At 41.4% G+C, this 15,656-nt stretch overlaps 1 protein-coding gene across 1 annotated transcript in view; it reads left to right on the top strand.

Annotated features, from left to right (window-relative positions):
• Positions 1-15,656, top strand: part of LOC308103354 (sarcoplasmic/endoplasmic reticulum calcium ATPase 2) — a 43,812-nt gene that overhangs the window by 15,861 nt on the left and 12,295 nt on the right. Inside the window, exons 10-17 of the mRNA XM_080453282.1 lie at positions 211-377; positions 2,915-3,003; positions 6,984-7,086; positions 8,421-8,552; positions 9,398-9,523; positions 10,209-10,442; positions 12,572-12,683; positions 14,914-15,161. Of these exons, the coding sequence (XP_080309408.1) occupies positions 211-377; positions 2,915-3,003; positions 6,984-7,086; positions 8,421-8,552; positions 9,398-9,523; positions 10,209-10,442; positions 12,572-12,683; positions 14,914-15,161 (1,211 nt within the window). The remainder of the gene's footprint in view (positions 1-210; positions 378-2,914; positions 3,004-6,983; positions 7,087-8,420; positions 8,553-9,397; positions 9,524-10,208; positions 10,443-12,571; positions 12,684-14,913; positions 15,162-15,656) is intronic.

Below are 15,656 nucleotides of genomic sequence, written 5' to 3'. Positions count from 1 at the left end.
GATATATACCTGTACTGTACTGTATGTCTAGATCTTGCAGGAAATTACAGATCTACAAGCGATACAGATGTATATAAAGTGGTTAAACTGATTTTGATGCTATATTATTGAATTTGGCTGGGGACCCTCTGGAAGAACCAGAACCACTCTGAACCACTCTGAGAACCACTGATCTAATATACCTCTTAATTGTTTCTGCCTCTCCTCCAGGCCTGCCGGCGGTCATCACCACCTGCCTCGCCCTGGGGACCAGGCGCATGGCCCGCAAGAACGCCATCGTTCGGAGCCTGCCCTCCGTAGAGACCCTGGGCTGCACCTCCGTCATCTGCTCTGACAAGACGGGGACGCTCACCACCAACCAGATGTCTGTCTGCAGGGTAAGACACACCGACAGAGAGACAGGCAGAGGGTTGGTAGGATGGAGAGAGAGAGAGACAGATGTCTGTCTGCAGGGTAAGACATACTGACAGAGAGACAGGCAGAGGGTTGGTAGGATGAAGAGAGAGACAGGGACAGACTTCCTTAAAGGGACACTATCATGATCTTCAACTTTACCTCTATATTGTCGCTATCAGGCAGAAACCTTGTATCTCCATATTTAATATTTGTTATGGTTTTCATAAATAGGTGCTCTATTTTATACTTTGACGTACTGTGTGACGGTGTCATGCAAAAGCATTGGAACATTTTAGAAGAAAAAACAAACAAACGTAGGGCTATAGGGCATAGCAGTGGCGGCCATTTTCTGGTTCCACTTCAAAATACTCAATGCATTTTTCCCATTGACATTTCCAAAAATATTTATATCAATTAATTTAAGCCTAGAATCAAGCCATCCAGGGTCCTGGTGAATCATGACCATAAAACGTTTGATTCTGTGAAAAAACTTTTTTGAAAACGGCAAAACAAAGGGTATTTATTAAATATAGTATATCATATAATTAAATCTAAAATAAAATAAAATCACAGGAAAAAAAAAGTTTTATGGTCATGATTCACCAGGACCCTGGATGGGTTGTCTCCTGTTTGGATAAAATTGGTATTCCGACCTGAAAATGCATTTTCTTTTTACTAAAGAATTGGAGAGACGGAGAGACCCTTGTTACTGAATAAACACTCCATAGCAATTATTACTATTGGAATATACCGCTATTTAACACTTTTACAAAAAGTATCACTCACAGTTTAATTAGTCCCTCCACTGTTTTAGAATGTTTTGCCGTCATAATAATATAAAAGGTGTCTGTCTGTGCCTTGCACTGTCACCTCAGACAGAGACACAGTGAAAGACTGAGGAGAAGTGAGACCTACTAAATTATAGTGCGATATGCTTTTAAGTCAGTGTTTTAAATGTATATCGTGTCTATAAATGGCATGCCTTCCCTCAAATACAGAATGGTTTGTGAACAGTTTGCCTAGAGTTCAGATGTTGTAACAATGTCTGAATCTTGGCTGCACACGCACACTGCTTGGACCCTATGTCCCAAAGAGGTGGTTGTGTTGTAATTAACTAGTTGACTGCCTAACAACCCCTGAACTGGTGTATGTTAAAACTGACAAATGTTAAGTATAATTTTTGTATGCATCATAGTCGTAGGTGTTTAAATTAAATAGAGTATTTAGTTATTTTAGCTTGAATTGGTGTGCTTGACTGTAGTTTGACCACCATTGATAACCCTTTTTACACACACTTTTACCTGTATGAGTAAGCGACAAATAAATTCCTCTTGATTCACTGCCCAACACAGGGTGGATGTTGTGGATCTTGTCTCACTTGAAGCGGAGTCTCGCATAAATATCAGCATCATCATAAATATACAATGGATGTAAAATGACGTTATCTCACAAAGTGCGTTGGCGAGGATGGGGTTGTTTGTTATATTCAATTAATTTGCTGATGCAGTCAAAGCAGTCTGCCATTGTAAATAGACATTAGTGCTGTGTACATATTTAGTCGTTACTTAGAGATTGGTTAAAACTAATTTGTGTGGTCATGCATAAAGGTCCTTACACACCGGGGCGATTTTTTTCATGCAAATAATACGTTTTTTTTTAAAACCTTATAAAGTCAATGCAAGCTTGAACACCAGTTTCGCGGCGCGAAAAACGCGTCTTTTAATTATTCGGAACGAGTCTGAATTTTGCGTATATTCGCATATTCGCCGGTGTGTACCCGCCTTAACTCTTGACTTGGAAGGTGCTGCAACTGGCACCTGGAAATTATAGCTGGATAGATGGATGAACATGACATTTAAAAATGCATAGATGCTGATACTGTGCAAAAAACAGCAGTACATGTGCAATATGTACATATACTTTCTTATGTACGGGGAAAATGGGCTCCATTGTCCTTTCATTGGCTCTCTAAAAATGCAAACTCCTCCAGCTTCCAGAGGGGGCTCCAGTCCGGACCCCCCTCTCCCCATTATAATGACAAAACCCTATAGGTTATGATGTTCAACGACTAAACGATACTGTACCTCAATAGCATGATGGTGTCCCTTTAAGGACAGAGGGAATGGCAAGGGAAGGAAGGAAGGGAGGGAGAGAGAGAGGGATAGGTGGATGGTGATAGAAGAATGAATAAAATAAATATTTTCGGATGGTTGAGCAATAGAAGGAAATAGTTGTTGGATAGATGGAGGGAAGACAGAGGATACAATGGAAGGGATGAAAGGACAGAACTGAAACTGAACTTGTACACTCCACACAGTGTACAGAACGCGGGTCTATTTGGTTCCATTCTGTACACTGTTTTGAGTTAAATTTAACACTACTGTGTGGTTTGTCATCCTCTAACAATAACCGACTAATGAGTTAACAAGATACTGGTGTTTCTAACAACTGTGTGTATGTGCATGCACTCGTGCATGTGTGTTTGTTTTTTTTTTGTGTTTGTGTGTGCTCGGTGCAGATGTTTGTTGTGGACAGCGTGTCCGGGGACCGCTGCAGCTTGAGCGAGTTCACAGTGACCGGATCGACTTACGCCCCGGAAGGGGAAGTGTGAGTTGCTTTTACCCTTTTATTAACCTTTGACCCCTCTTCACATCCAGTAGGTTGTTGGTAGACCCCAGAAACTACTGGCCGTGCTGTTATATTGTCACCTTACATCTGGAATTGGATAGAAATGGCATTCCATCGTCATTCATGTTTTGAAGTTCTCAGTCGCCATGACTTATTTCAGTCATTTCAGTCGAGATTAAAGAGTATGAGAATGGGGTCATGCTAGCAATAGAATACATGTTCAGAGGCTTCTTCCATAAAACCCTGATGGTCTCGTATATTTCATAAATGCAAAGGTTAAAGCCTCAATCTGGCTGTAAGCCTTCTTCCATCATACAGGGAAGCATAGTTTTGAGTTTGATGGAATGCATTTGTACATGCAAGGTTTAGGCCTGCAACCATCGATTACTTTTGTACCAAGAATGTTTTTTTAATATTTAGTTTTAGGTTTTATATATCAACAAATCGTTAACAATTGCAATTAACTAAATTTATTAGTCTGATTAACTCTTGTACTAGTGTCAAAAATAGCAAAAATAACTGATCTACAAGCTCAAAACGCGTTGCAATTCGACACATTGTGATCTTGTAGATCAGCTATCTTTGCTATATTAAAAAAGCAAAGAACTAATCGAACCCCCCCCCCCCCTCTCCCAATTAAAATGTATTAGATTAGTTCAATTAACTGTTGCACCCCTAGTCGGGTTCCTTTGAAACCTGCCTGCACTTGCATGCCTTTGTGATGTCAGTCTGATAAGGGATGTCAGTCTGACAAAGTGTACCATGAATCAATTAAAGTTCTGTGATCCCCTTATTGGTAGAGATACACGATCAAACGGATAAGCCAGGAAGTTCCGGTAGGCTGGACAACGTGTAGTCCAGTACTTCCTGTACTTCCAGTTTTGGCAGTAGTTCTTTTCCAGGCTTTATCTCCTCATGACTGTTGTGACATGGCAGATAAAACTGGGACCGAGGTTAGGTAACTTGTAAAAGACTGCCATCTACTGGTGACATGAGTTTATAGGTAATAATACCATTTGGTATTAAGGCTTGATAAATATTGGTGTTAAAGTTTCTGTAGAAAAAATAAAACCAATTGTACAGAAGATAAGTCCAGTGGTTAAGGCCGTTCACACACAACTATAAAGATATAGTTTAAAAAATCTTCAAAGTGGATGGTCACACCACAACTATAATAAAGACCATGGTGATCGATATAGTTATAGTATCGTTATAGTGCTCAGTGTGAACAGCCCTGTAGTTGTAAAAATGGACATTACCTCAACTAAAGATTGTAATAATGCCCTTTCTATCCGTTTCCAGTTCTGTAATGATGACCAATTGACACTGCTTGATAACTTTGCATTCATTCGATCCTCCTAATTGCTAACACATTATCTTTTTTCTTGTATGACTTGAAATGCCTTATAACCATTTGAAACGCACATCACTGGAAGTTGTGCCTGGTCAATCATCAAATACTGCTGAGTCATTCATTGATTTGATCCTAACCTTCAACTTCAGTGGGCAGTGAAACAGCATTTTCCCTTTGTCCTTCAATCTATAATGAATAAAGACCTTAGTTATTTTAATAAAGGACATAGTAATAAAGGAGATCAAATCAACCTTCCTCTCCTCTATCCTGCCCGTCCTAGCTGAATGTGCCCTAGACTAGTAAAGAAGTAATGCACCCTAGGGTGTATTTACAGTGTCGAGAATGGCCGCATTCTCCATTAAGTGACTCAGGAGATAGAGTGTTCTCCGGGAATCTGAAAGTTCCTGGTTCGATCCCAGCTCATCCCAGCTCCCATGTCCTTGAGCAAGATACAGAACCCCTTACTTCTCCATTGGTTCTGTTCAATAGCTGCCACTGCTCCTAATAGTTAGGATGTGTAAATGTATTTGGCTAAATGAATAACCCCACACTAGAGGTTTTCATGGGTCCACCCGAAACGAAAATACCAGACAATGCCGGAAACCTGTACGGATCTGGTCCATGTTCCATAAAAGATATAAATATGAAGATAGAGCCTTTTTTTAAAACGTGGTTGTCATTATTACTGTACGTAACTGTAATTGTGTTCACAGTTGGTGGCTAGGCGCCTTAAAAAAAATAAAAAAGTATACATTAAACCCTATGAGAAACAACAAAAAGGTGACCAAAAGGTGCTTTTTTTTTGATCGGCTGTCCAATCATGACACTACAGAAAAGCAGAGCTGCGCCTCCGAGCTGATGCCCAACTGTCGGCCACAGAGGCCTCTTCTGCCTAACAAAATCAGTAGTGCCAAAAACGGCCCTGGTCGTTTTTCATAATCCAACCATTGAGTGCCAAAAAAAAAACATTAAAACAATTTTGTTTTTTTTAAAGAATTGAAGATTTAGACTCCCATCCACTTCCTGGTTAACTTTAAAAGCCTGTATCTCGGCTCCTGTGTACTTTTTTTTTTTTACTATGTATTTTTGACTATTTTCAACTGGCTGCAACTATGGAACGGATTACCGAATGTTTTTTTTTTAATTTCCCCGATTGTACGAGACCCCTGTGTGTGTGTGTGTGTGTGTGTGTGTGTGTGTGTGTGTAATGAGGGGATCACCGTGAGGACGGTGATCACAGAAAATATTTTGTGACGCTGGCACTGGCTGTACCCTGTTTTAAAAAACCTCTGGCACTCAATGTGTTAAAAATGATTATTACCCGGGGGCGCGGTGGCACAGTCGGTAGCGCTGTCGCCTCACAGCTAGAAGGTCCTGGCTTCGATTCCCGCTGGGGGGCGTGTTCTCTCCTCCACATCTTCAGTGCCCATACCCTAGGTGGGGTTGGTGAAAGGGCCTTTCTTTGTGGAGTTTGCATGTTCTCCCTGTGTGCCCTAGGGTAGGTACCCTCACAAAAACATGCAGTATACCTCTTCCCCCTGGTCAGCCGGGGTGCCTGATGGAGGGGAAAGGAACTGGTTGGAATAACGTGTTCCTTCCATGCGCTACGTCCTACCGGGGAAACTCCCCCCTGTCGGGTGATAAGAAGGCTTGTTAGCTCTCATGCATTGAAGGAGGCATGAGCTCGGCTCTGGGCTCTCCCTAGGCTGGCAGAGGGAGTGTAGTGCCCAGGATTATTTAGATAATTGGCACTGGGTGAAAACAATGGGGTTGCAAAATCGTGGGATAAAAAATATATATATATTATTATTATTATTACCCAATACAGTACAACAGTATATTAAACCTATCACCGGTATTACATTGTATGACCGCATCGTATTTGCTATATTCATCGTGGAGTTTTCCTTAAAGGCAGACCTATTAATACACGGCTGAGTCATGAGTCACCAGCGTCAGCCCACTGCTCCACACACACAGCGAGCCAGCAGCCATGTCTGCCAGGAGAGAGGTGGCAGTCGGGCAGGATTAACACATGCAGTCAGTCAGTGTTCATCTGACTGCTTCTTCATAAAAAAAAAAAGATTGATACATTTTAGACGAGAAATATGCCACCCTGTTTGCTCTGTCTTGATTAATCTACACCTACTAGTTTAAGACTTTGTCATCAATCGTATCATTTCCATAGAGCAGTGTTTCTCAAAGTGGGGTCCAGGGACCCTCGAGGTTCCTTGGGGGGGTTCCTCTTGGACCCTTGCAGGTCTGTAACTCTGAGAGCGTACAAATGGAACCAAATGGACCCACGGGTCCATTTGGTTCCATTTCGTACACTCTCAGAGTTATGGGGGTCTTTGAAATAAAAAAAAGTTTGAGAACCACTGCCACAGAGTTACATTGATGTCCGCCACCCCCCCCCCACTCCCCCCTCTTCATCTTCTTTTTTCCTTTTCTTTCATTTAAAGCAGAAAAGACGCTGTAGGCAGCGCTTTTCCTTCCTAAAAGGGGCCTAGACTGTGAATATAAATAAGACGACCTAAAAACCTCCTTCTCTGCCACTCTCTGTGTGTCATTCTGTCCTCTATGTGTGTCACCGTGTGTCCTGCAGCTACAAGGATGGCGTGGGGGTGAAGTGTAGTCAGTACGAAGGCCTGGTGGAGCTGGCCTCCATCTGCGCCCTCTGCAATGACTCCTCTCTGGACTTCAGCGAGGTGAGGAGAACAACAAACCACTGCTCGTCCACTGCTAACCACTTGAACCCTATGGTCCCTATTCCGGCCGTGTCATAATAGGCCAAAAATAGGCAAACAAGCGCAACACGTTGTGAGCTTGTAGATTGTCTCACCATTTGATGTACATATATTATAAACGTATAATATAGTGTTCAAGGAGCTTTTGAGTGGTTAATCCCTCACCCTTCTCAGTCACTCTGAAGAGCGTCTGCTAAATGCCGAAATTGTTAAATAAAAGCTCTGGTTCCTGTTAGAGCTGATGTTTTCAGACTGGTGGGCGTTTCAATGATAAGAAGAGAAAACAACTGAATAAGAAAATATTTATTTTCATGAATACCCATTTTATAACGCATTCTATAAAGACACAAAATAAAAACACTAGGACTATTGATTGTTTGCAGGATGAGGTTCTAAACATAAATAAAGTGAGCCTATAGCTGTAGGTCTGAACCTAGACCTCTGCCCTTGATACCAAGAGATAATTGAACATTTCCTCAGCTGTTAATTACACCTCAAACACACTAGAAGGCTTTTAAAATCCAGCCCACAGCGAATATAATTGGCATCGCACATTTAACGACTGACAGATTACATTTAAGCAGGAGGTGACAGATTATAGTTCTTTAACACTGCACACTACAATATAACACTGAGACTGCCCATGGTGACATGTGTGACCATGGTGACTGTGTAGATCTTTGATGTTAGTCATCATGACCAAAACAGGGTACAGGCTTTAAATGTTGCAGTCTAACTGTTCAACCCCTGGGTCGTGGAAGTAATTTCTCTATGGAGAATAACATTGGGTCATCTTAGAATCATCTCATATAAGAATTGTGGGACAAAAATAAACAAGGAGGTGGCTCTGTATCGTTTATGATAGTCAGTCACTCATATTTGATACAGTCTGTTTCTGGTGAAAATGTAACCAATTCGGAGGCGGTAACATTAGCGTCTTTTCACCGTCGGTTGATGCTTCATATCCATATGAGTCAAACCGCCGGGATCATTTGTTTATGTTTGGAACACAGTTCTTATTTGACGCGATATTAAACGTGTCTGTGGGAATTCAGAATGGGGGGAAAAAAACGCGACCCAGGTAGGATGCGTAAATTACGTTAGACTTCAGTGCTCTATACCCAGCATTAGTAGAGCTCCTCACAGCTCATGAATGCTGCAGTAGGTGCAACTGGATCAACTTGGTTATTATTGGTGAGGTGATTGGTCTGAATTTATGGTGTGACATATGTTAAAATATTGTGTGTGTGTGTGTGTGTGTGTGTGTGTGTGTGTGTGTGTGTGTGCACTTCCAGACGAAGGGTGTGTTTGAGAAGGTTGGTGAAGCGACGGAGACTGCCCTCTGCGTTCTGGTGGAGAAAATGAATGTGTTTGACACAGACCTGAGAGGACTGAGCCCTGTGGAGAGAGCTACAGCGTGCTGCTCCGTAAGACTAAGATGCCATCTATATATCGAATTAATCTATCTTATCTGTCTTATCTGCCTGTCTACTTATGTGAGACACTTTTTGTCTTTCTTTTTTTTGCATGCGACACCATCGTATTTTACAAGTATAAATTAGGCTTTAGCGGTAACATTGTAGTATAATGTGCACTGTGCAGTTTATATATGACAGTGAACAAATGCTCCTATTGTTAGATGTTTGTTTGTTGGATTGTGAATTGTATCAGTTGAATGAATCGTTACGTTATGTATGTGTATATAGGTATGTCTGTCTACTGTATGATATGTATATCTACTAGGGCTGGTAACATTCCTCAGAAATGATATTCGAATATTGGTCTTAAAAATTGGCAGATATTCTAATATATTTGAATATTATTATTATTATTATTGAAAACAATATAAAAGATATATATATAGATATATATATATATATATATATATATATATATATATATATATATATATATATATATATATATATATATATATATATATATATATATATTTATTATTATTATTATTTATTTATTTTTAAATTATGTTTATGTATTTAAGTGCTCGGATCCAGTCCAAGTAAAACATATATTTTGGTAGTTTTTATAACTTGATAACATTGTCCCTGTCAAAACATAAACATATAAAAAAAACTTGATAACATTGTCCCTGTCAAAACATAAACATATTAAAAAATATCTTTACGTTTTTTTTTATTATCGAATATTAATTTTCATATTCGAATATACATATTTTTCCCGAATATCTACTGAATCTAAATGATCTACAGTATCTATTGACCAGCATGTCTCTATGATATCTACCGTCCAGGTCATCAAGCAGCTGATGAAGAAGGAGGTCACTCTGGAGTTCTCCAGAGACAGGAAATCTATGTCGGTCTTCTGCGCTCCCAATAAGCACAGCAGGTCTGCCAGCGGCGCCAAGATGTTTGTCAAGGTCAGACCTCTCTCTGCATCCTAAACGCTTATTCTTTCACGCTCGTTCTTTTCCCTCCCCTTGCTTTGTCTTTCTTTCTTTCTTTTGGGCTTTTTTACCCCCTTTTCTCCCTAATTTAGTCGTTCTACCAATTAAGTCCTCCCCAGACACGTTTGTGTGTTGTCACCAGTGGTGGAAAAAGTACTAAATTGTTTTACTTAAGTAAAATACTGCAATGTAGAAATACTCTGTTGCAAGTAAAAGTCTGGAATTCAAAATGTACTTGAGTAAAAGTACAAAAGTATTGGTATCAAAATGTCCTTAAAGTACTCATTATGCAGAATTCAAGTTTTCAAATGTATAGAACTCTTTTGAAAATAGCAGATCTACAATGCGACGCATTGTGAGCTTGTAGATCTGCTATTTTCAAATGGACGAAATGTACATAGGGCTGAAGTGGTTAAGGTATGTTTTGTAATAATAATAAAAATCTACAAAGTAACTAGTAACTGAAGTTTTCAAATAATTGTAGTGCAGTAGAAGTACAATATTTGCCTCTGAGATGTGTGGAGTAGCAGTAAAAGTACAGAAAATGGGAATTACTCCAGTAGAGTAAAAATCCCTCAAAAGTGTACTTAAGTACAGCACTTGAGTAAATGTACTTAGTTACTTTACACCACTGTACCTCTCTCTCCGTCGTTAACAGGGAGCTCCAGAGACTGTTCTGGAGCGGTGCAGCCACATGCGTCTCAGCGGCTCTGGCTCGGCGTCGACCCGCGTGCCCCTGACCTCGGCCGTCCGAGAGAAGCTCCTCGCCACCGTGCGAGAGTGGGGCTCCGGCCGCGACATGCTGCGCTGCCTCGCCATGGCGACCAGGGACACGCCCCCAGAGCCCCGCACCCTCAACCTGGAGAACTCAAACAAATTCGCCGACTACGAGGTGAGTTAGTTGATCGATAGTTACTGTTATCGATTTTAAATCATCGTATCGCCATGAATGAACCAATGAGATGAACGGAGGCAGAGCTGCACGATACGGCATGACATTACTTTACACCACTGGCAAAAATCTGACAAAGGCTGAGACCCCCCACACACGTGCACACAACCTTCTGTTTTTCAGACATGTTAACTGCTTCTGTCCTATATACTTCTTATTCGACGAATAGCGGAAATAGGCAATAATTTTAGATTTTCTTTCCTGTATGACAAGTTGGCCTGATATCGCGTTGAGAACATACATGATTTTGTGCAAAATGTTTAAAAATGAGGACTATCTCCAAGGCCTCACACCAGCCACCACTGTGATCTTTGGCGCCCCCCCCCAAGGGGGGCCCGGACCCTAGGTTGGGAACCACTGCTTTACACCATTATGTTCAAAGACGTGGCAATATGTGAGCCAGTGTGAGAACTGGTGTATCATTGCAGATCCGCCCAATTTACACAGCTAAAAGAGAGCTAAAGAATAATGTCGACCTGCCCCTGAGTGGCCTTGTTCTTAAGAGTGTCCGCCCTGAGATTGGGAGGTTCGGCTTCAATCCCTGGCCGAGTCGATACCAAAGACTATAATTAGACCCTCCAGAAAAATGCGTTTTTGCGATTGCAGAATTTACCGCATAATCAGCAAAATGGCGCATAATTATGTGGGGGTAACGTTTTTTCAAAAAGGCCGCATCGCATCGCATAATATGCGCATCGCATCGCACGCACATCGCATATTTCCGCATATTTCGCAACTTTTAACATATTTCGCAACTTTTCGCATATCGCATATGCCGCATATTGCCGCATATTTCACAACTTTCCGCATATTTCGCAACTTCCCGCAATTTCACCGCATAAAATTGCCAAAAAAACAAATATTTCGTCGCAAAATCAAGGATTTTAGCCCGCATAATCAAGAGTTTTAGCCCGCATAATCAAGGATTTTTGCCCGCGTTTTTCTGGAGGGTCTATATAATTATGGTACCCACTGCCTAACTCTGGTTTGGGCTGTAGAGGGTAAGTCTCAGCGACATACTAGCATCATGTCCAGGGGTTGGACATGTACATCAAGCTGCCTTACGCTACAGGAACAAGAGATGGGCTCCTGGCCTATGAGCCACATGGGGTCTGGAACCGTTGGTTCCAAGGCTATTTACTACTCAAACCGTCATTGTATGATGGTGTCACATAGGTATAACATAGCCGATCTATAAGCTCACATTGCATTTCAATGTGACGCACACTGTGAGATTGTAGAACAGACGTTTTCCCCTAACCCTAGCCCAAAATTGGGATGCCAGCTGAATATTTAATAAGTATTAACACATTCCACGCCAGAGTTTAATATCATAATGTACTCACCAGTGCCAGCGATTTATTTAATTTATTTTTATTTTTTCACGTCGCCACAGACATTGCTAAATCCGTTAAAATCGCACGTTCAACTGTTTGTAAACACACAGGGTAGCTGTGTGAGACGCCCAGCGAAGACCGTTTCGATCGACAATCGTCCATTTTGAAGCTACAGCGCTTTATGTTAAACGGCGATCAGCGGTGAGAAAAACAACAACCGAGAAAATGGAGATTTAGTTTCCGCTTTAGAGTGGAGGCGGATGTGAACGAAAATCTCCGGATACGGATAATTCCGTTTCCGGTGGTGCTACAATGAAATGTGTCGTGGCGAACGAGGCCTACAATGAAATGTGAACCTGCGGAGAAAAAAAAAGACCACTTCGCGTAGATCTACGCGACTGGTGCGCTGCGCAATTATTTAGGTTCGCGTAGATCTACGCGATTTGGCACTCAATGTGTTAACGAGAGTGACAAAATAATAACTACATTGAATCCATTGGAACACAGGTTATTTTTTCCCATTTCCTGAAAAGTTTTGGACATCCAAGGTTTCCACTCGACAACGATGATATAGTAAACGATGGATTATGTAATGATTGGAATCTACTAGGCGTAGGTGTATATCATGGGTTTTACGTAGATGAGGTGTTGTAATATTGGAGTGTAAAGGTGTTGAACCACAGTACAGACATTGCTGATCGTTGACATCTTAACCCTTCCTGTCCCCTCCAGTCTGACCTGACCTTTGTGGGCTGCGTTGGCATGCTGGACCCCCCCAGGAAAGAGGTGCTCTCTGCCGTGCGCATGTGTCGACAGGCCGGCATACGGGTCATCATGATCACAGGTAGGGCAACGCGCACGCAAACACAAACATTCAAGATTGTTATTCTTAACGCCTAAGAATACACAAGAGTAAAGTTTTTAGTTCTTCAACATTGTACAGTAGCAGCAATAACACCAATAACAAAGAAATAATAAAGAATAGCAACAGCAGTAAGAAAGATGGCAAAGTATGTATAGGAACTTAAGGTGCTGTGTGCGTTGTTCCTACTTCCAAATATTGTCCATATGTATGTGTGGACTATGTCTGTACATATCTATTTTATAGGGGTGTAACGATACAGTAACTGCATCGATGCATCGATTTTAATGTCAACAATCGAAGTATATCGAAATGTAAACGGCAACATATCGTATCGTTTGACTTTGTATTGTATCGCTTTGCAATGCAAATAATCGGTATCGAATCGTTTTTCATTGTAAATAATCGATTGTATTGATACTAAGCACTTGTGCGTTGTATTTAGCAATTTTAAGAAGAAAAAAGAGAAAGAGGGGTTTAATTACTTTTCCATTCCATATAGCCACACTTGGTCTATCAATAAATATGCGTATTCTCTGTGTTCATGTCAAGGTGCGGGTTGGTCCATATGTGTTCAAATACAATGTCCATGTATTTGCCAGACAATCACTGTGTTTACTTATTTATATCCATAATAATAAATGTTTCCCTTAAAAAACCTGCGCTATCCACACGTTCACACAGATTGAATTTCTTTGCCAAATAGTTACTGTATCGATTTTAAATCATTGAATCGTATCCTATCGCCATGAATGAACCAATATCGTCCATGTATTGTATCGTCAACCATGTATCGTGATGTGTATCGTATCGCTGTTGAAATGTATCGTTACCCTACGTATTTTACATGTACATAATGCATAAATGTGTTTATGTCCGTTAACACAGTGTGGGGGGCTATGTGTGATTGTGCGAGTAGCTGCCTCCACACACAGGCAGTCAGAGGGGTCGATTGGCATTTCCTAAGCTTATTATTATGGTTCTTTCTGGTCTGTTCGTTCATACACACAATATACAGTCAGCGGGGTAATCACTGTGCAGACTAAGGGTTTGAATGCTACACAACTCGTTGTGTTTGATTGTGGGGAAACCAGGTGGAGAGTTTGGTCTCTGTCACTACTGTACTATTGTCTCCTACATGTTGATCAGCAGGGAGCAGAGCTGGGAGCAATAGCATGTTCTCTCCTCATGTGTTACACCCTCACAGTAAAACTCCTCACTATCCGGTGAAAAGAAGCGACTAGCGACTTCCATGTGTATCGGATGAGACATGTGGTCGCCTACAGCCTCCTCAGACGCGCTGTAGGAGTCGGCAATGACAGGGAATATTACACAGGAAGGGGGAATTGTCATAACGGCTAAATTGGGAGGAAAAAGGGGAAAAACAACAGATACAGGCACACAGAGTAGGGCTGTCAGGATTACAAATTTAAGTTGACGATTAATTGTCACTCTAATTGCGATTACCGATTTTAATTGTGTGTTTTGGCATTGAAACACTGGAACATATGAAGCCTTTGTCTTCGTAATGAAAAATTGCACAGGGCTAATATGACAAATAACTGAAATTTACTACGAAATTTGACATATTTGCACATTTTTATACATGGAAAAAAAAAAAATCACACCCTGTGTGAAGTGGGCGGTGTCTTGCTAGCTAATCACAATACTGAATGAAGTCAACCAATCATGTACAAAAAATAAATACATTTATTGAAACACTCTTTATGATGGAAGAAACCATAACTTTAAAAAAAAAAATTCATGTTTTTTTTTAAGTTATGGTTTCTTATATAGGGCTATGCACATGTGTCATGTGACACTGGCCAATCACAGTCCTGAATAGACTGTGATTGGCCAATCACGGTGCAGGGTTAGGCGGGGTACATTTTTGGCCAATCACAGCGCAGGATTTGTTGTACAAATATCCAAACCTCACTTATAGGGGCGGTTTCACCGCCCAAAAACAGAAATAGCTGATCTACAAGCTTGTGACGCGTTGGAAGCTTGTAGATCTGCTATTTCTGCTTTTTTTTCAATATTTGAAAATGTGTGAAAATCTTTCAACATAGGAACGATTATGACGATTGTGCCAAGATAATTGCGATTATCTCAAATAATTGAGATTTAGACGATTATGTAACAATGTAGTAATTGTGACAGGCCTAACACTAGATGGGTAAATCTTTCCTTTTTCTTCCCATCCGGCCAGGTGACAACAAAGGCACGGCCCTCTCCATCTGTCGGCGGGTGGGCATCATCACGGAGCAGGAGGAGGAGGAGGCGGGCAGCGCCAGCGCCCCGTACGGCGGCGGGCTCACGGGCCGCGAGTTCGACGAGCTGCCCCCCCACCAGCAGCGGCAGGCGTGCCGCACGTGCCGCTGCTTCGCGCGCGTCGAGCCGGCGCACAAGAGCCGCATCGTGGAGTACCTGCAGAGTCTGGACGAGATCACTGCCATGGTGAGACAACACCTCGTTAACACATTAACACATTAAGACCTGGAACTGTGTCATTTTTAGATTTGAGCTAAAAAGCATTATTTTACACTTTGGGCTATTCAAAAATAGCAGATCTACAAGCTCGTAGCGCGGCACCGAGTGCCGCGCTACGAGCTTGTAGATCTGCTATTTTTGAAAAATCGTGAAAATGTGTGCAAATCTTTATATATTTTTAAAGCGAACATTTTTAACTCAAATCTTTGCTTCTGGGGGGTCCCTGGAACAAGATATTTTGACTGGGGTCTGCGGCCAAATACATATAATTTTGGGGGTCCTTGACATGAAAAAGATTGAGCACCACTGATATAGAAACATAAGTTTTCCAGAAAACTGTTGGGATTTAGGAGACATGTAGAATCGGCTTCAGGTCTCAATGGGTTAAGACCGGGAACGCATCTGTGTCATTGTAAGATTTCTTTGGCTATTCGAAAATAGCAGATATACAAGCGCTACGGG

Source organism: Gymnoscopelus braueri (assembly GCF_963280865.1).
Source record: "Gymnoscopelus braueri genome assembly, chromosome: 2".
Classification (NCBI taxonomy): Eukaryota; Metazoa; Chordata; class Actinopteri; order Myctophiformes; family Myctophidae; genus Gymnoscopelus; species Gymnoscopelus braueri.
Note: the sequence above shows the minus strand (reverse complement) of the source record. Positions and strands in the feature narration are given on the sequence as shown.